Genomic DNA, 20,552 nt, shown 5'->3' on the forward strand with positions numbered 1-20,552 from the left:
CAAACTTTTTGAATCATTGCTTTTGCATGTGTTTAAATGGATTTTACAAAATAAAGTGTTTTCATAATTTCATAAGTACGACCTGATATTTTTGACACTTAGTAGTGTGTTTAAGAGCTTAATGTCAGTCAGTAAATAACTGCAATAATGGCGCTTGCACAGTAAATGAGAGAGGCTAGTAAAGAAACGTTCTTACTATAGCTCAGATCTCGAATGTACAACCCGCCGCATAACTTTGGAGGACACACCTAGGGAAGACTTGATGTAGACTTTTTTATACATAATGCACAAGAATTTATAAAAACAAGGAGATCTTAGACTGGGATCGTTGCAGTGCGCTATGGGCAGAAGATCGTAGTCTGTCTTTTTCAGTCCAAACAGCTGCATTATAGGCATATTGGAACTAACCAAAAGGGTCTCTGCTAATTTGTTGTAAAGGTCTTGCGTATTACTGTTACAACTGTGATGAAAATACATTATCTTCTCGGTAATGTATCGCTAAAATCATGGATGTTAATGGGGAGGCGTCCAGGCCAGACGCTGGGGCACCTGCATGCATTTACGTTTTTTAACAATAGTGCTTTGTCCTTTAAACCCCTCTGAAGTGCAGACTTTTGAACATGCTTTTAAGCTGAATGCCTTGCCTGCCCGAGGCATGTTTTTCTCACAGGGACGTGTTTTTTAGTGAAATATACGAGTTGTTAGAAATAAATGTACCTTTGTAGTAGAGGTGTGTAACGTAACGGTGTACTCCTTCTTTAAAAGCTTTATATAGAAGTATAAAATGGTGTTATATTGTAATAACAAATGAATCTTTTATAAGGAGATACCGAGCGTTTTTATGACCTGGGTCATTGGGGACGGGGGAATATGTTATGGAACACAATGCCACGTGCTGCGTGCAGTTCCGGGGAGGGGATGTATTTTAGACATATGCACTATGCTCCATCCAGGTTCAGAAAATCTTTTTCCAGATCACAGCCAGTATGCTAAACGATGGTTTGTTGTGCCTGCCCTCTGCAGACGACACTACCCGCAGCTAAACCGCCTCCATGTTTACTCCTTAAATGGACTTCAATTAAGAAGGACCATTGCTCATGACAACCAAGCGTCTCTCCTGGAGGTGGTAATTCGCCCAGGAGACCCCACGTAGTCTCCTCTGAAGCCGAGAAATTTTCGCATTTTACAGCTCCTTCAATCTTGGGGCAGGAGTGCGCATCTGATTGCTGGGAGCCAAAAAAAACAAGAATTGAAATTGCACGAGGGTGGTTCTGTAACACGATAAAGAGAAGAAAAGAAAATGTAATTGGTATAGAAAATAAAAGTAAGTGACCCATCTACAAAAACCTCAAAAACGGTAAAAACGTAGACTATTATTGCGTGAATAAAACATAAAGGGTTTGTCACAGGTCTGTTTGTGGGGAAGAGCAGTTTGGCGCTTCCGTATACATAAGAGAGCCGTCACCCAGCATCCTTTTATTTATATATATATATATATATATATATATATACAGACAGACATACATATATACACATGACATAGAAATTAGGTGACACAGGGGTGAGCAAGGAAAGTTGGAGCAGTGAGGGTGCGGTGGTTCGGTCAGTAAAGTCTATAGAATGGAAGTTGTGAAAATGGGGGATCAGACATATGGTGAGAGGAGAAGCAGAGAGGGTGGTTTAGGTGTTGTGTGTTCAAGTTTGGAAGAAAGGGGTGATAAAGTAACATAGTAAAGAGCATCCGTGCTGAGGTTAAAAACATTATGAATATTGCTAATTTTTTGTTATATTCATTCAGTTAGTTTTAGTTATCACAGGAATATTTGACGTGCACTTTCTTTACTGAAAGAATATTTTTATAAATGCTGCATCCTGAAGGTAATAGGTTAAGGGAGCCGCTTCAATTAGCTCATGACATAGTGGGTTGCGTATTCACTCTTCCAACAAGCCTTCAAACTTGCAAGTAACACCCAACTTACACAAGGTTGTGACATAAGACTCAATGGATTCCTGTGCCCTTTGCATATGTCTACCGGAATGGTAGTGCTCCAAGATCGTAATCACTTTTGGTAGATAGTCCCTAAACCAGTTTATCCAATCATACCTCAAACTCATTAAGATTGTCAGTATCACTTCCACTTAGGTCAGGTAAATGTTCGAGGACCTCTTGACCTTCGGGTCCATAGCAGTGCAGCAACAAAGAAGTCCCAGCACTTAGTGAGACACTACACACAAATGCGTAATTCATAAAGACCATTTTACATATAGATCACCTAATGGGTGGTTTTCCTATATTAGACAAAAAGAAGGGTGGAGGCATAACATTCTGCATCTTTAAGAGGAATACAGTAAATTGATATCAGAAGCAAAGCCCAGGACCTAAATATCAGAACGCCAATGCGTGACTTTCACACCTTAGACAATAAACATATCCATCACCCCGGAATGCAGTTCACACCCGAAAATGACCTAAAAAATTTCAGCTTATGAAAAATTAGCCACTCAAACATTAAGCGATTAAAAATGTTTTAAAAGAAATGGTGCGCGCATCACTATTGTTAATCCACCAGTAGACACGCAGTAAGAAAGATCACCTAATATCACCATTCACCATAGTTCATAAAAAAAGACCAAAATGATATGCAGTAATGCGCCTTGAAGTCTCTGTTAACATTTCCCTGCATTCAGTCTGAGTACAGAGATGGCAGGGGTAAGAGGATAGACACCTAGCAAGATCGGAGGAAGAGAGAAATTGGAAGGGGGAAGAGGAGGTGCCGTGCAGAGAGAAGAGGAGGTGCAAGAAGAGACAACGATGGGCAGAGGTAGGCGCCGAATTCGAGAACATGGACTAAGTAGGCAAGAGATATGTAGGAAGAGGCACGTAGTAGCAGAAGGGGAACAGTCGGGCGACGGAGGGATGCAGGGAGAGAGTAGTAGTGGATTTAAGGTGGGGACAGGGTGGTAGAGAGCAAGAAACAGGAATGGAAGCACAGATGAGAACACAGGAGAGGGCAGAAAGATGGCAGGTAAGTTAAGGCTCAGAAACAGAAGGGGTGTCAGTGGATGAGCCAGGAGGAGGTTGCGAGTTGGGAGAGAGGGGGAGACAACACAGGGAGAGTGAAGGAGAGAGGCAGGGAGTGACTCGGTGCTCACAAAGCTCAGAAAGACACTGATCCGCTCCTACCTGTACAAGACGTGCGGCCGCCAGACGCGCTCTGTGGTGGTGGTGGGGGAGGAGGAGGAACGTTAAAGGCGAGGAAGACGGAGAGACGGAGGCGGTGTGAGGCGCGCACGCTTGTGCGCATAACCGCACGCTCTATGCCTCACTAAAAGTCTCAAAGCGCTTTGAGACTGCGGAAGCCCAGGTTGGCACATTATATTTTGAATAACATCTGTGAGACAAGCCTTGCGCCTCCCTGCCTGGGACAAGCCCAGCTCTCTGCTGCCTTTGGTGAGCGATGTCCGTCAGGTCCATGGACAAGCAGTTCACTATCCCTCTGACTGGGGAAGCACCGGTGGAACCCACCCAGTGGCCCTCGATGACGTCACGGAGCCCACAGGCATGCTGGTCTCACGGGTTACAAGAAAAGGCTGAAAACGTGTGCAGCTCAGCGTTGAAGTGCTTTATAGGAAAGTGAGTTATCGGCAATATATGGGTAATGAAAGCAGGTATAGACGATTAGATGAAGGCCACCTGTGACTCTGTTGACCCTCGCAGACCTTCTACAGGTTTCTACAGGATCCAGTTACTAGCACATATGTTCTTTGGAAGCTATTCATGTTGGTCCCAGTTGCACCTCGGATCTGATTATTGTTGCCAAGTTGGGTGTGATGGTTTCAGCTGATATTTTTATTTAACCAGTAGAATTTCTCTAGTTTCTTGTGTTGCACGTCCATGGCCTAGCATCCAAAACCCCATATATTACAAGCGGGCGCAGCTGAAACAATTTGTATCTCCAGTTAGAGGGTGTCTTGGTTGAGAGTGTGCCAAAAGCCACCAGAGATGGTGAGCGGGTTGGTCAGATGTGCAGGGGTGCCCGTCGCGATGGCCGTTGGTGATGTCATGGGAGAGATGAGTGATGGGGGTGGAAGTAACCTCCAAACGCAAGGCAAGGTGGGATGCAAGACAAGGGTATGCGCTTCGAGAGCCATAGAGAGGTGAGGATGGGAAGGCACAGTATTGGCTAAACGCAGAGAAGAGGGCGAGGAAAGGGAAGAGAGAAGGTCTCTTAAACCGAGTCAAACCGGTGAGGGACAGGAAGTTCAGAGTCTGCGAGGCAGACCCTCACATGTGAGGAAAGAGGTGGCGGGAGGCAAGATGTGAGGTTTGCGAGGTAAAAAGAAACCGGTGATGGAGAGCAAGGTCTTTGGTCTGTTGGACAGAGACAGCAAGGTGGACAAAGAAAACACTTGAGGTATGTGAGACAGAACCGGCTCCAGAATAGCAGGGCTAGTCAGGAAAGGAGGAGAGATTGTGGCGTAAGGGCCAGAGCTGTCACACTGGAACTGAGGAACTAGGTTTGAGTATCGGCGTCGGCTCAACATCTCGTGATTTTGGGCATATCGCTTACGCTTCCGGTGTCTACAAAAATAAATGTAACTGGTGTTCGTAGAAAGAGCTCCAATAACTTCGCGCTACATAAAACTACATTAAAAAAAAAGCTTGACCTTTGAACCCAGCGTGCACCATGCACGCAGTGTTCCAGTGAGACGCGTCCTGTCCGTCCGGCGCCGTCCATCAAACACTAGGGGAAGTGAAGGTTGTTGGAGTCTCTCGTTTCACAACAAGGACAGAAGCAAATGTACCCCCCCCCCCCCCTTTCGGGATACCGTCGGGGTGTTGAGGTTTGTGATGACCTCAAGGATAACCGAGGAGGCGGGCCGGGAGGGACGGAAAAGTCCGGGGGGCAAAAAGGGTGCAGCATTTCTCTGGAGTTTCTACTGCAAAGACTGGCATGTGCTGTTTGTTTTTTTAAAAAGTAGGCTGATCTAAGTAACAGAAAAAATACTAATAGTTTGGTATTGGGGAGATAAGACATGTTAATGTTCATTGCTTGCACCTAGGTCAAATAGACCTTTGACATGTCTCATCTTTGGTGGGGGAGGAGGAGGAGGAACGTTGAAGGCGAGTAACACGGAGAGGCGGAGCGAGGCGCGCGCTTGTGCGCGTAACCGCACGCTCTGTGCCTCACTAAAAGCTGTGGTCGGGCTTTTTGAAGACCACTAACTAAAAGTCTCGCCTGAGTAGCGCATGCTCCGGCTCAGGCGAGACCTAGATAAAGAGGGGAATTGTCAGAAAATAGTGAAGATGCTGTAAAGAGAGGAAGAATCTGGATGATAAATACCATCATACTGCTCACCTGACCTAAAAGGGACAAAAGGCAATGCCTAAAACAAATGAGATCATCTATGTCCTACGTAATTTGCCTATAAAAAGAAAGACTCAAATTACAATCCCTGAAAACACCAGAGCACAAATCACGTTGGAGATAGCGGGCATAGTAAAGTGAAGCTCCCAACACTGATATAGAACGGTAAACCCATGTTGCAATAGTATGTAAAACAAGCATTGGGACCTTATAAGTGTTTAGCCATGCAACAGTTACATAACTAAATACTTATAAGGTCCCAAAAGTGAGACCTATTGGCTATGCCAAGCGGCCGCAAAAGTGATCGCGATCAAACATCAATGCGGCCGCGAAAGTGAAAGTAATCAATCGCGGCGCGCGCGCCCGCGCACATGCACTGTAGCTCTAGGCTGGCCTGGTAGCACTTTTTGGAGCCCTCTCAATAAGTCTCGCCAGACCAGCGCATGCGCTGGGTCAGGCGAGACCTAAAAAACAAAAGATGGGAAGTGACCTAGTCATTGTGGAACAGTTATGCAGAAATAATAAATCATGATCGAAAACAGAGATCATATACCAGAAAGTGTGGTCTGATCCTTAAAACCAAGGGCCCAATTACAAGTCTGGGGGTCCGAGGAGTGTCAGCCTTGCGGGGTCGCCGCGGTCTCCCAACTGCCTGATTACGAGTTGGACGGCCGGACTGCCACAGTCCCACTGCAGCCGACGGAGAACTGCTGTTCCCTGGTGGTGTTGCAGTGGTGTAAAGGCATCAGAATGCTTCGCGGGACCGCCACTGTTGTGCCAAGCATATTACGGGTTTCCTCTCCACCAGGGTTTACATGGAGGTACTTACTACAGGGTCCCTTGGTGCCTCTGTGCCATGTGGATGCACACAAGGGGCTGTGTGCATGCTCACCAGTTCCTGTATGATATGGACTTTTCAGTCCATGCCATGCAGTAATTATATTAACATTCCCATTGTGTTGCCTGTTATCAAAGGCACCGCCGTAGGAACGCCAAAAAAGCCTGCCAGACATGAGTTACACCCGTAATCTAGTGGGCAGCCTCACAATGGGTTTTGCAGTGCGGCAGCGGGGCGGACCTGGTGTTGCACCGCCAAATTTGTAAGCGGGCCCCAAGTGTCAAAGTGGTAAAATGGCTGTGTTACTAGCAGACCGAGGATACAGATCACTAATGTTTTTATACCTCACAAAGAGCCTGAGAGTCAACAAGCGTAGTCTAATGCCAGTGCCAAAGAGATAAAATTACCAAAAAAGGAGAGTCCTGGAATATGAAGTGTTTGTAAAATCAAATTATTTAAATCATTCGAATGACTTTAAAAGCCATTTAGTAATCTAAAAGAGTTATTTGATGATGGGGTGAATCTGATTTTTCGCACACCTTTATTTTACTGATTCTACGTTTCTTGCTTTTTGTTTTGTTGATTTTTTTTATTTTTTTACTGGTATGAATATTAATTTCTGCTACTGATATTTCCTCCTTGCTTCGAAAGATTAGTAAATAAGCCAAAGGAGCAACAAGAGCCTTTGTAGGAATGCAGCAATGTTATCGAAAGAAAGATTCTATTTGGCTGTCTTTCGAAATGTTCTTCTCTTTTTCCTTGGGTTGTATTTAGTTTATCTTAGGGCTACCAATCCAAACCCCAGCACTGCTAAATACAGTCTGTAGAGAGGGTATTTTAAAAGTGTGTTAGTTTGTGATGTTTCCGAGGGAGATTGATCTTGAGGTAAGAGTTCCAAATGTTGATCACTGTTAGTCTGGGCGCCTAGATAAACCATCCGTTACTCTGAGTACCACGTTTTGTAGGATTACTTAAAGGGCATTCAGGATCCGGTGAGAAACATTTGTAAATCTTTTCAATAATGCTAAAATGTAAGATTGAATTCTTTACAAGGTTTGAAGAGTTTCTAAATACTGAAAATAATTTCTGGGTAAGTTACAGGAGGTCTGTAAGTCAATTTATTAAGTTACTGATAACTCAGCAATTGATTCAGTTTATGGTGTCTTTTTGCGTCTTTATTGGTGTTGTGCACGAAAAGATAGATACAGAGAACTCAGTGTGAGGAAGAGTAAAATCTTCCACAACGGTTTCTGGTATGATGGCTAGATCCTTATGTACTGATTGCAGAAGATGTTTTGCCCTTAGATTATCGAATCTGGAATCCTCATTCTTCTGATCAGTACGCGTTTTCGCCTCCTTTGGAGAATTTGCATGCATGCCTAAACCAAGCATGTCTAAACAACGCAGTCAGAAGCACAACCACGTCTGGCACCTTATACCAGTCCAAACAACCCTTATGGTGATTAGGTCAAAGATAACCTTTATAGAAGGCTATCCTAGTGGTAGCTTTTTAGAGCAGCCTTCAGGCCAAGTCTTGAAGGAATGTTAAGCACCTCGTTTTACCAGAATGCAACCTTATAGTATTGGTTAAATGAAAGGGAAACCACACAGTAGTTATAATATGTATTTATTATATATAACACTCTCTAGTATCATGTACAAGAGGATAGAACACAAATCAAATAATACAGTTGCAACGAATCAAATGTAAGTAGCACAATACACAGTGGGCTCCCGGGGGAGACCAAACCATATAGTAAATAAGTGGTATAAGAACCACGACTTTGGACTAGAACTAGTCTAGAAGGTGTAGAATCGCTGGGACCCCAAGGAACCACCCAAGGTGAGTGAGTAGGGACCCCATGGAGGACGGGTGCAGAGTGAGAACACGACCGCGTGCTCCGTACAATTCAATGGGAAAGTCGTGGTTGGAAAATTAGAGATTAAGGACCCTTCCCAGCAGATTACGAAGACAACCCTTGGAATTTAAGAGGTTGGAGAGCCACCCTACCTGTGGATACCTTTGTACCATATGCATATGCACGAAGTTGTGTCGGAAACCCTTGTCCTTTCTCTATGGATGTCGACAAAGAAATGCTGCTGCTGGAAGTAAGAAAAGTGTCCGGTGGAATCCAAACGTGGATTCTAGATGAGAAGAACCTGAAAGCAGAGGGGACAGAGTCTGGGTCACTTTGGAGTGACCAGGGGCTCGTTAGACGAATGCCCACCGATGTCGGGTGCTTCAGGTGTGTTGAAGGTGATCTTGACTCTTCAGCTGCGTGGAACAGGAGACGTCTAGGATGACCAGGAGCTGGATACGAGCTGTCCCACGAAGGATTTCGAGTGCTGAGAGGTCGGTGTCTGGCAGAAGCACCAACAAGCCTTGGCAGCGGCAAGCAACGCAGATGGTCAAATTCGGTGTTGATCTGGCCCAGCCAGGACCAGGAGACTCAACACCGCAAAGGGAGTCAGGGCAGGCCTGGAGCAACCAGGGGAGCCCAAATAGAGCAAAGTTGACCCTCAAGTGGACCCACAGGCCGGCGGCACAGGAGGCGCGAGGGGACCTCAGGCGGTTTCGCAGGATACCAGCTAGCAGGGCACAGAGTGCGAGGATGCCAGAGTCCTCCTCAGAAAAGATGAGCTGGGGTCAGGGCTACAAATTGCCCAATGCACGGAATTGTTGCATGACAACAAGCATGTTCAGCTGCAAATGGATGCGGTGCACAGGAGTACGGGTATACGGTCCCCACGAGGGATATCTGCCTCAAACTCGGTAAGAGGGCAGCTCGACCTCGGAGACCTTCAGAAACCCACCTCCTGTGTTGCTGGAGCTTTCGAAGTCCGCAGGAGCTCAGGATCAGCCAACAGTTCAGATGCGTTACGGTGCCTGCGTTTGCAAGGGAGTCACTCCTTCACTCCAAGGGAGATTCTTCTGTTGTCTTGGAGGTCCACAGGGCCCTGCACAGTGCCTGTATGCATCACTGACAGTGGCGAGACTGGGGACGGCAAGGGAAGACTAAGTCGAGCCCAAGGGAGGTCCAGCGTGTCCAGATGGTGGAAGTGTAGTGGTATCTTTTTGCAGAATCTTGTCCACATAAAATCTAATGTCCTGTAGCCAGGTAGCCCATTTTATATCCACAGGAGAGCCTTGGACAGATTCTAGGGACCCACCAATGGGAGGGACAAGACAGAGGGGTGGCTACACCCATGTCCTTTGCCCAGTTTCATGCCAGAGCAGGAGCAAATGGCTCCCAGAACTGGTTTGTGCTGGACTATGCACAGGGACACCAAATGTGCCCCTTGTGCAGACTTTCTGGCACTGAGACAGTGCACCCACCCAGCCCCAATACAGTAAATCCTGTCAGGGAGGTGGTCACACCTCCCTGTGACAGGATACCTATTGTCCGACCTTCCTCTGCTCTAGCTTGGCTCTGCAGCAAGAGGGCTGTCTGTGGCAGAAAGCATCCACTTTGTGCTGTAAGGCTTGAGAAAGTTGGTACCAGTAGACTTGGGTACCCATGGAACCTCAGTTCTGGGGGGGGGGGGGGGAGGAATCCTACCTTCCACACCAGTTATTGGTGTGGAGGTATGATTCCAAAGTGTTTGACATCAAACACGACATACTTCGTTGCAGTCATTTTCAAGATAGCATTTACTGCGAGGTTATAATGCACCTCTACCTATATGTCTGGTAGTATCACGTACAGCCCGGGAGAATGGTCTCCAAAGACTGCAGAGGGGCCCTGCTCATGCAGGAGCACCCTCTCACGTAAAACCCAGCACCCTGTCTTCAGGATTGTTAAGGACTGCTATAGGTGTGACTTACAAAGTTTTAAGTGTAGTGATATATGTAGATCTAGTGAACCTATATCTCTCGTAAGTGGTGCAAGCACCAGCTTACACAGGCTGCAGTAGCAGACCTGAGGTTCCATTTTGCATGGCCTCTGATGGGTGGCATAATGCATGCTTCAGCCCAGGGGAGGCCTCTGGGGTACCTATGCCCTGGGTACATGTGTACCATATACTAGGGACTGATAAGGCTACCCCAGTATCCAATCTGGAGTTGTACCAAAGTACATGCATATCAATTTAATGGAGAAAGCAGGCTGGGGTCCTGAATAGCAGGATCCCAGCCAGACTAGTCAAAACAGAGGGTGCAAAAAGCTAAAAGTGGGGGTAACCATAAGAAACAGATCCTACTTTCCTACAGATATGCATGGTAAATTGCTCACCCCAGCCCCCGCCTTGCACCCCAACACCTGCAAACCCAGCCCTACAATCCACCCAGCTCCAGCCTTAAAGCTACCCTGACTTCTCACCCTGAGCCCTAACACTTGGCCTTTGCCCATAAAACTACCCCGACGCCTGGCCCCTCGCCCTAAAACTGACTTTTTTCCACTTTGATGGAAGCCGCTTATGTGGCTCAGCCCTCCTTGTGAAGGCCGTTTCCCAGTTTTCACATTTCTGTTATCAATTTTTGAGAAGAAAATGGAAATAGTTGCCTATACTTTAAAGAGCTCTAAATTGGGAAGATGTATTCCCAATGAGATTAGATTTTGTTTTATTACAAGACCTTGGAATTAACTTCCACGATCTATGCTTTCTCACTGTCATATTTAAAATCAAAACAATTCAAAATAATCAACAATAAATACTGCTGGATGCTCGCTCCTATCCTTTTGGCGAGTTGACAACAGCCGCCTCCACCTGCATATAACAATAATATATCTGAGTCAGATTAGGAGGTTTTCGTACCTTTTTAAAAAAGAGTTCAATCTAACAAAAGAAGATGAAAGCTCTATTGTTGAATAAATAAACAAAAAGGCTGTGAATTAAAGTCGAAAGCATAAAAAAACTGCACTTCGCGTCAGGTGGACCTGCGAGCACAAGTCACAGTTCCAGAAGTCCAGTCATAGACAAAAGCTGCAACAATGATGATACAGCAGCGTTACATTGGTAAACAGCCACGAGTGTGGGAAAACTTTAGTTCACACTGAAGAACAGTGGCTCTTAATCTTTTGACTTCTGTGTACCCCCACTTGATCACGCTGTAATCTGGTGACCCACAGTGAATCATTATTTGAGTCCAGGGACCACAGCCTAAGAAATTTACATGATTTGAACCGTAAAACAATACACTAAAGTACGGAAATCCGCATTAATAAAAGAACTACCCAAATGAAATATTTTATTATAGTCACAAATATTAATAAAAAAAAAATTAAAATTGGGAGGCTTTGGCTTTTTTAAATTAAATTGTGGCCACCCATCTCCTATAGTATATTGCTGTTAGATTGCTCTCACAATTCAGTCTGAGGATGCAGTTGTAATTTCTAGCCTCCAATTTCAGATTCCTTCCCATTTACAGAGTGTATTAAAATGTTTACATTTTCAATTTTGCTTCTTTAGTTACATACACCTTATTTTTTAATATTATGTCATTTCAATGCTGTTGCGGAGCCCTATGTTGGTGTTGCTGACTCCCAGAGGTACCTGGACAACAGTTTGAGAACTGCTGACATAGAGCATTCAGCATCTAACACCAATAATAACGGTAGGGACCTTCACTGAAATTAATCATTTGATTTTCAAATACACTCCTGTCTGATCTAGCCCAACTCAACTCCACGACTGGGGATTGCTACAAGCCGCATTTGGGGATCACTTTCACGCTGGTGTGGTCCTCCTGGGACGATGATATCCACCCCCAAGGTACGCCATGCTGCGCTCTCCAGTAGCCTTTGCCAGTAGTAGCGTCAGAGATCCTGAGCAATGGGGCAGGCAGACAGGCAACTCTGGATAGAAAGACCAGCGGGTCACGAGCACTCATGCCTGCTTCCGTGTCAGCACTCAGTTGCAAAGGGGTAGGAGACAAGAGTAATGTTGTACTTACCTTGGATGGCCTTGTGTTGATCTCATCGCTTAGTCTGCTCTATATTTACCTGTGTTAGATTTGTGTAAGTCAGTTTGTACTATAAATATGTTGACTGCATCAGTTAGGCAAAGAATAATGCAAGAGCACAAAATACACAGGAGGATTGGAAAACACAATTTATGAATTACTTGAGCTGTGTGCACTTTTGGTTCTTTGGAACCCCAGTTATACACATCAAATTTGGAATACAAGTTTAAGGTTTTCTGCTGAGATTGAAATGGGGAGAAACAAGCGCTTATGCTAGTATTGGTGGTGCATCACCTCTGTTGCTGTACAGTTGGCCTAACTGCTTTTGCTCTTGAAAGCGGTTCCTGTTCTAGGGAAGCACCTCCTCATGAACAGTGTACACTGTGGTGACATCTACATTTCAAAAAGTAAATGTTCCTTTTCCCACTAGCTCACGTATCCTCCACCCTGGATGAGATTCACAGTTAAATTGTTACGTGTGGTGAAACTGATTATGATTAGATGTCTCCTTAAAATTGATATAGTTTGAAAATACGGGAAAATATACGTGTACCCCAAATGTCTGAATACTGTTCAAAAATCACAATAGCCTATCAGGGTTTTTTGATTCTTTTTTAAGCATTACTTTTTTTTGTTTTTAAGATATTGGGCAAACTTGATTAAAAAAAAAAATAATTAGTGGAGAACAATCCATTGATATTGTGCAGCAAAAATGAGACTTTGCCCATGGCAGTTTGTGTTGATGGATCCAGTCCTATAAGCAAAAGAGTGGTACTCTCTGGGTACACACATTTAGTGGAACAATATTTAGCTTTGATTGCAAGCAAAGGCTCTTATTAATGTCTCGTTCAAAACTCTAATTGTGACGTTGGCTGCAAAAGGCAGCCTCTCTGCACGGTGTTCAACAGGCAGACATGGTGATTTTGGCATTTTCTTTCCATGGTGTGGTTAATTATGAGTGATACGTTTCTCGATAATGATTATCCAGCAACCTCTAAGGTTAGCTTGGGCTGGAGAGGGCCCCACTTCACCTGAGGTACATAAAATGTATTTTACATTAGTAGCACACTACTCAGACCCTTATCTGCATAAGTCTGAAACTTTTTTCCTCATAGATGTGTGTGGGTTGGCTTACTGGGAAACAACCTTTACAACACGGTCATTACACCGTGATACCTTTACAACGCGGTTGTTACAACGCAAGTCGTGACAACGATTTGCTGTAGATGGCGCTCTAAACTAAGGAATAGTATAATTTACTATTCCAACACCTTGCCTACTGTTGCATACACTGGAGTTGGAATAGTAAATGATACTATTCCTAAGTCCAGCGCGCCATCTAGAGCAAGTCGTTACAATGACTGGCTCTAGTAATGGTACTGCGTTGTAACAACGTGGTCGTTGTAACGATCGCGTTGTAAAAGCACGGGATGTAATGACTCGTATTGTAAAGAGACATATTCCTGTTACTTCTGACATTATCGGTATTCTTGCCGGAATTCACATCCTGACCCTGAAAATAGACACCAGACAGACCATAATTTATATCTCAAACAAAAAGCGACCCTGTATAGGTAAACTGTCCTTTAGAGAAGTAACTCAGCATGCAGTTGAGTAACGTTAAAATAGCTCCATTTCGTTGACGCTATTGGGGAATAATTGACTTCAAAGATGTTTATGCTGTGTATTAGGCCTGTTTACCTAATTTCTTATTTAAGATTTAATTAATGAATATTAAATAGGAATGACCAGGATTTCTATACAATTTGCAATAGTTGCGTTTCGCACCACTGGATGCATGCATACAAAACACACAAACTATAAAAGGGTACATTCTATCCTCTAGACAGTTTGCTACTAGTCTGAGATTAAGATGAAATTACATGTGTGAAGAACTATTTGATCATAAAGTTCTGCTTTGTTAAGGATTATCGCATTTGACCCTACTTCCTTGTCTTGGATGGAGGTCACAACTGAATTAACTTGGCTGCCCCATTGTCCCTGCAGCTTCATAAACTTTCCTTAGATGCACTGGTGAGAGAACTGACCTACAAAAACAGATACTTCAATTCAGATTGAGTTTTAGGAGAAATGTGCTTTCATAAGCTTTACCTTTCCCAGGAGAAGCTCTCAATATTGTGCATCCTAGGGATGCTGCTGGAGAATTGTCTGTCCATTTTCTGAGGTGGGTGGGATTTCCTTTATAACTCCGCATGTGTATCGTGAACTCTCAAAGAATACGTTTTTATCTCCAATCTGCTTCTTTGGTAGTGGCAGGAAAGATTGGTCTGCCCCCAACAGTGAGTGGCTTGCTGTGACTATTTATGATGTCTTCAAAGTAAGAGTTGAAAGCAGAGTGTCCCTATCTGTTTAGATGAAATTATCTCGTAATAGAACACCTGTAGGTGAAGCCAGGATCAGTATTTCATTTATATAAAACAACTTGAAGGTCGTCTTGGAAAGACGAGATGCCTTCCCCACCCACATCTCCAAATTTGTAATATTTGCAACCAGAGGCTTCTAATTTTATTATGATTGAAAGAAATGTATGTTCTACCATTTGCAAACCTTTGCAGTAACCACCTGTCTTTCTTCTTCCTGCAGCGAGTCTGATGGAAACCATAGTACAGAAGATGAGTCTAGCCAGGGGCCTGAGGATATGGAGGTTGGAGGATCCACTGGTCAAGATGGGACTCCTCTCTCTGACAACCTCTTCCTGGCAACCAATGCTTCGTGCTCCAGTGCCGCCTCCATTCTCCTTAATGGCAATTTCATCACTACCAGCCCTCAACCCATTATTGTGAACGGGGGATCTGTCATCCAGACACCTAATGGGGTTATCATCAACGGTTTGGCTTTAGGAGATGGCCAGTCCATTACCCTCAGCCCAGTGGGCACCAACTCTCCCATCCTGTTCAATGGAGCCACTGTCATTGGTGCCACTCGGCCACAGCTAAAGCAGGAGTCTGGCTTGCTGCAAGACCCCATGTCTACAGTTTTACTGAACACAAGCAATTCCACCAGTCTTCAGCAGCTACAGTGTCGTGCAGACATTAAAGTAGAACACGGGGAAGAGTCTCTGCCCTCCTTGGTGTTTGCCAAAAATGGCCCTCTATCCCTCCAGGTTCCACAGACCAGTCAACCCGGGCCAACTGAGGTCAAGTCAGAAGGATGCCAGACCACAACCTCTGAAGCCCTCTTTCAGTCTGAGACTGGGCAAAGCTCCCAACAGATCTTACCCGTCACCCAGGTGCACCAAACACAATTGCTGACCTCGGATCCAAAGGCAGCTTACGTTCCTCAGTTATTGTCTGCTCCTCAAGTGGTAACATCAGGAGATACGACCTCTGCGGCTCAAGTGGCTTCTGTGGCTCAAGTCATCCAGGCACAACCCATGGTCTCTGGTTCCCAGATTATTCCTATTTCCTCAGTTGTGTCTAACACTCAGTCTGGTCAGCTAGCTCACACTTTCCAGCCATCACAGGCTGGGATAACGCAACCTGTGTCGCCTAGCATCCAGACAGCACCCTTTCCCTATGTCCTACAGGGTTCTGCATTGGTCTCCTTCCCCACAGCCAATCACCTGACATCTTCTGTTGAGACAATGCCAGCCACTTCCATCTCCGCTGTTGCCACCGTGCCTTCAGGAGTCGAGGCATCACCACCTCTCCTTCCCCTTTCCCAAGCTTCCTTGACCTCTCAGGTGGTCCCACTGTCTCAAACTGGTCAAGGCACCCAAATGTTCTCCTCATCCCATATGGTCCCGCTCTCCCCAGCTGTCACTCCCTCTCAAGTTTACTCAGTCCCCCAAATGGCCACCTCAGCCCAGCCGTTGCTCTCCATACCGCAGATGCCTCAAGGGTCTCCGCTAGTTTCACTCCCTCAGGTTGTCCCCTCATCCCAAATGTTGACTTTCCAGCAAGGCACGGGACCATTTCAGATCCTGAATAACAACGCCCCCGTGAAACTTAGTCAAGCTGGGTCCCCACCTTTTCTCAGTTCCCCCCTCAACCAGGGAAATATTCACTTGATCAACACGAGCATGGGAATGGCAGCGGTGCAGCTCCCTGCTGCAGCAACCGGTAAGTCACGCTGTATTTTTTTTTTGTATTGCAAGTCTTATCGTTAATTTAAATCTGCTGTGCCTTTTCTGTTATGATTACTTCTGCTATATAGTTCAGTGTTGAATGAGAGTTACTTAAGGGCATACATTTAGCTAAGTTGTATCTGGTTTTGTTGATTGTAATTGTTCAAAAAATACATAAAATCATCCAGGCCTTTGAATATACAGAGCGACGCAGGCTTTTTCAAAAAATGGGAAGTTAGAAATGCTGAATAAATCTAGAAGGGCAATTCTAGGAGGGAAAAAGGTTTCAGAATATAAAGAGCTACTTATTTAAATGCACTGTAACCAAGGGATATACTTCTGGGTCAGGACAGATTGCACTGACTTAGCAGCAGGGTCAAGAGACACTCCCTACCTTTTAAAGAGTTGGTGAAATGACACTTCTCAATCAGCTTCTCCAACTTTTAGTTGTGTCACAGCCTGAACATGGGGACAATAGTTGCCATTGTTCAAATTATGTCGGCTTTGTGGGAACACAATCTCCTAGAGTGTTAAGCAGTCTGTTCCAAAATACGTGAAGCACCTGCCAGGATACTCTGTACATGAATCTTCTATGCAGGAAATCATGCAGGTTTTTTTTAGAAACCTTAAAACAGATAAAATGCAGGGTGATGCACGGCTATTTTCCCAGGACTTCCAACACTAAAGGTGTGTTTATTAATTTTAGGAATCTGAATGTCTTTATTGTATCTGTCAGTCCCATGAGTCTTTACCTCCGCACGTTTAAATTCATGAGTACCTACAGTTGATAGTCTTGCTGGGAGCTGGGAGGCCAAAAACTAGAAAGAGTAAAATCATACGTATTTTTGGGTAAGGTTGTAAATAGCAACTTGAGCAACAAATCCCATATAGAAAATAGTTCCCGCAAGGCAAAGTTGCAGGGAAATGGGTTAAGAGCATTATACAAATCAACCGGTAAAAGACACTTTGGTTATTTGCTGGAGGCTTTCCGGGCAAAAGTCCCCCCAACTTTGCTTTACGGCATAGAACTCATCGACCTAGTCGAATGGGGTTTTTTGGACATTATCGAGGGTTCCCTCTTGAGAAGCTTAACTTCAGTTAATAATAGTTGCAGTGCAGCAGCCCTTCGTTTAGAATTCGGTCTAAGAAGTAGCTGGGCACAGGGTCTGGCAGGAGTCATTCGCTGGGTTATCAGTTTGGTCAAAGGAAAGCCAGCCACACTAAGATCCCTAATCACAAAAGAGTTGATGGGCCCACTAAAAGAGCATTCTATTCTTATAAAGAATTATAGGAAGGCCATTACACTCTTGGACTTAGAGGAAGCCACTCTTTTAGACCTTTCTATGCAACAATTAAAATTTACATTAAAACAAGCCACATGGAAGCTAAGCTACGAAAGGGATCGTAACTTGATTGTACAAAAGAAGGGGGCCACTCAAGCTGTTGATTCCTATTTGTTTAAACAAATACAACCTTACGCCTCCTGGAATATACCCCACGGTTTGCGCCGTTTTTGGCTGCTTCTTAGGCAGGATCTCCTTCCACTGAATAAGCTGTTGGCCAAATGGCATGGTATATCTAATATATGTAACCTTTGCAATATCTCAGTCCAAGACTCTATACATGTCCTGCTAGTCTGTCCAGCATTAATGGCCCACCGTCGTCTGTGGGTAAAGCCTGTATGTATTCAGTTTGGTACTTTATCCGCAAGATCTCTGATAGATGCTATCTTCAGTCCCCCAAACGAAATTTTCTGTAACAGAATTTTTAACTTTTTCAAATGTTTTTTAGAATTGTATTAGATGAACGGTATGATAATCTGTACATTTTTTGCTAGAAAAAGTCGATTATATGTGGACTCATTTTATTATATTTTGGCTGTTATTTTGTAATATGTGGACCTCCAAGGAGTTCCAAAATCATATTTAAATAAAATTGAAAATTGAAATTGATAGTCTTGGCAATTGATAATCTATGATCACTCCTTTTTGGAGTGTTTCAAGTCGTTATCCTTCTTGGGGTGTGATTACAGTACTTACAAGTGGGGCCAAACTATAGCCATTTATAGTGGCGACACTCTCTTTTTGGGTCTCACCTACCAGACCGCTCAAGCTGTCTGTTTGCAAAAATACATGTTGTCTTACCAATGTTTGGCTTTATTGTCACTGTAAGTCCCCTGGAGCATGGAATCATTGCTTGGGTCTCCACTGTTTACTTTTCGGGCACTACTGTTTTTCTTTGTGATTATGCTCTCATTGAATATGTATGTGTTTACCAGCTGTCTCCCTTGTGTACTTCTTTTCCCCCATCTGCTGCGCTGCGTTGCTGTATCTTGCCCATGTGCCTCTTCCTTGCCTCCTCCATCTTTTGCTTGCCTTTGTGTGCTTCTACCCCCGTGTTGCTTTCTCACCTGCATGCTTGTTCCCCCAGCCCCACATTACTGTCTGTAGCCCATGTTGTTTCTGCCCCCACACCGTTTCCTTTCCTCCACTGTTGGAAATGACCTTCTTTTGTGTGGCAAAGCCCCAGATTTTTGCCTTCTTCTCCATAACCCGTTTTTGTTGGCCAAAGGTGTTAGTTAAAACAAGCATTGGCATAGCCAATAGGTCTCGCCTTTGGGACCTTATACGTGTTTAGCCATGCAACAGTTGATGTTGTTGCACCAAGGATATTGTGCTGGATAACTAAATACTTATAAGGTCCCAAAGGAGAGACCTATTGGCTATGCCAATGCTTGTTAATACACTCTATCCACAGTTCCCGCTGACCATTGCCTGTGGTCATGCACACATGGAGCAGTTCGGAGTTCGCTCCACTGTGGTAATAAACTGCAGTTTGATATTTTAGGTACTATACTAATTCATGTGTAAATGTGCACTGATTAATACATTTGCACTACCGGGCTATTGGGCCACATTTATTTTCGCTGCCATGGTGCACTTACATGAAATGTGAGTTCACCTTTGGTTTCCAGCAATGACACCAATACACGCCACCTCCACTACACTCACTGCTTCTGAAGACGGTGCATGTCACCCTCCGGTAATCTTTGTCCAGCTTCGTTCTCTCCTCTGCATCTTTAAACACCTCCACTGCTTCTGATGTCAGGCGTCTGAGAATGGGCAATATGTGACTGTGATTAGTGGATCTGGTGAACTTGGAAGGATACAGAAGACGTGTGGTTGGGGTTTGGCTTTTCCTAAAGCCAGATTGAAGGGGGTTGTATAAGGTTGTTGAGTGGTTGTGTGTGAACTGAGTGAGGGTGTTCATGTCAAGTCCTTCAAATGTACACTTCTGATGGCATTAGAAGTGAAAGGGCACTGGTGCATGTCTACCCACCTGAAGGACGTGGCACCAGGGTAGGCCACTCTCTATCTAGATCACATAACACAAAGGGGCGCCATTCTCTGTGTGTGACATGTCCCTTGCCAATGACATCACACACTTGTGCAGCTCACTGCCTGTGACTTCCCATGAATTTCTCTCTCTTCTCTGTCTATGACATTACACGCATGTGCCCCATTCTTTGTCCTGACGCCACACGTCCTCTTCCTACCACACCTCACACATTCAGTGACAATAAAATAGACCGGCTCAAGCCTAGAGTGTCGTCATATGGACGTACGTGTGCCTAAAATGTGCAGAACTTACATTCGGGTAGAGGGGTCTTTAAACCAAACAGATCGTTTTCAGGTTTAACCCTGATTGTGTCTTAATTTTTTTTAAACCTTACTTCTCACATTTTTTATGGCATATCTGGGATGATGTATTGTTGTCGCATTCAGAACCATCACATTGTTGTCGGGCACTACGTAGAGAATCACACTTAACATTTAAACATTTAGTTTTAAAGTTTTTTATTATTATATTGGAGCATCACAAGTGGAAGGCACAATGCAAGCAGGCCATGCAGGGCTTGACAAGTTCAGCGCGAAATGCTTTAAAGTATGTGGGCTCCAATGAAAACCTACATTCCCGCCACCCACCCCAACAGAGAAGGAAAAAAAAGAACTACGAAAGAGAAAAAAAAAAAAAGAAGTAAAAGTAAACCACTCTTCCCTTCCCCAGGGGCATTGTCCTTGGATGGCACAGCGTGAAGAGGCATATCCCACAAGGGCGAAAATGCATCATGTGTGGGTGTCTGGAGAGGTAAGGTGCAAGAGGCGTAGATATTTGGGACAATACGGTTCCCTGAATTCTGGGGGCTAGGAGGGCTAGAAAGGGTTGCCAGAGATCGTTAAAGGAAGAGCCCTTGCCAGCTAGGGTGAAAGAGATCTTCTCCATGCCCAGCACATGCCACAAACGCTGATACCACCCCGTGTGTGAGGGAACCCGGGTGGATTTCCAATGTATGAG

General features: G+C 44.6%; 1 protein-coding gene across 1 annotated transcript in view; it reads left to right on the plus strand.

Moving 5' to 3' along the window:
- Positions 1-20,552, plus strand: part of LOC146798413 (homeobox protein SIX5-like) — a 92,308-nt gene that overhangs the window by 19,500 nt on the left and 52,256 nt on the right. Inside the window, exon 2 of the mRNA XM_085625679.1 lies at positions 14,714-16,191. Coding sequence (XP_085481805.1) covers positions 14,714-16,191 — 1,478 coding nt within the window. The remainder of the gene's footprint in view (positions 1-14,713; positions 16,192-20,552) is intronic.

Source organism: Triturus cristatus, chromosome 9 (assembly GCF_964204655.1).
Source record: "Triturus cristatus chromosome 9, aTriCri1.1, whole genome shotgun sequence".
NCBI classification, from domain to species: Eukaryota; Metazoa; Chordata; class Amphibia; order Caudata; family Salamandridae; genus Triturus; species Triturus cristatus.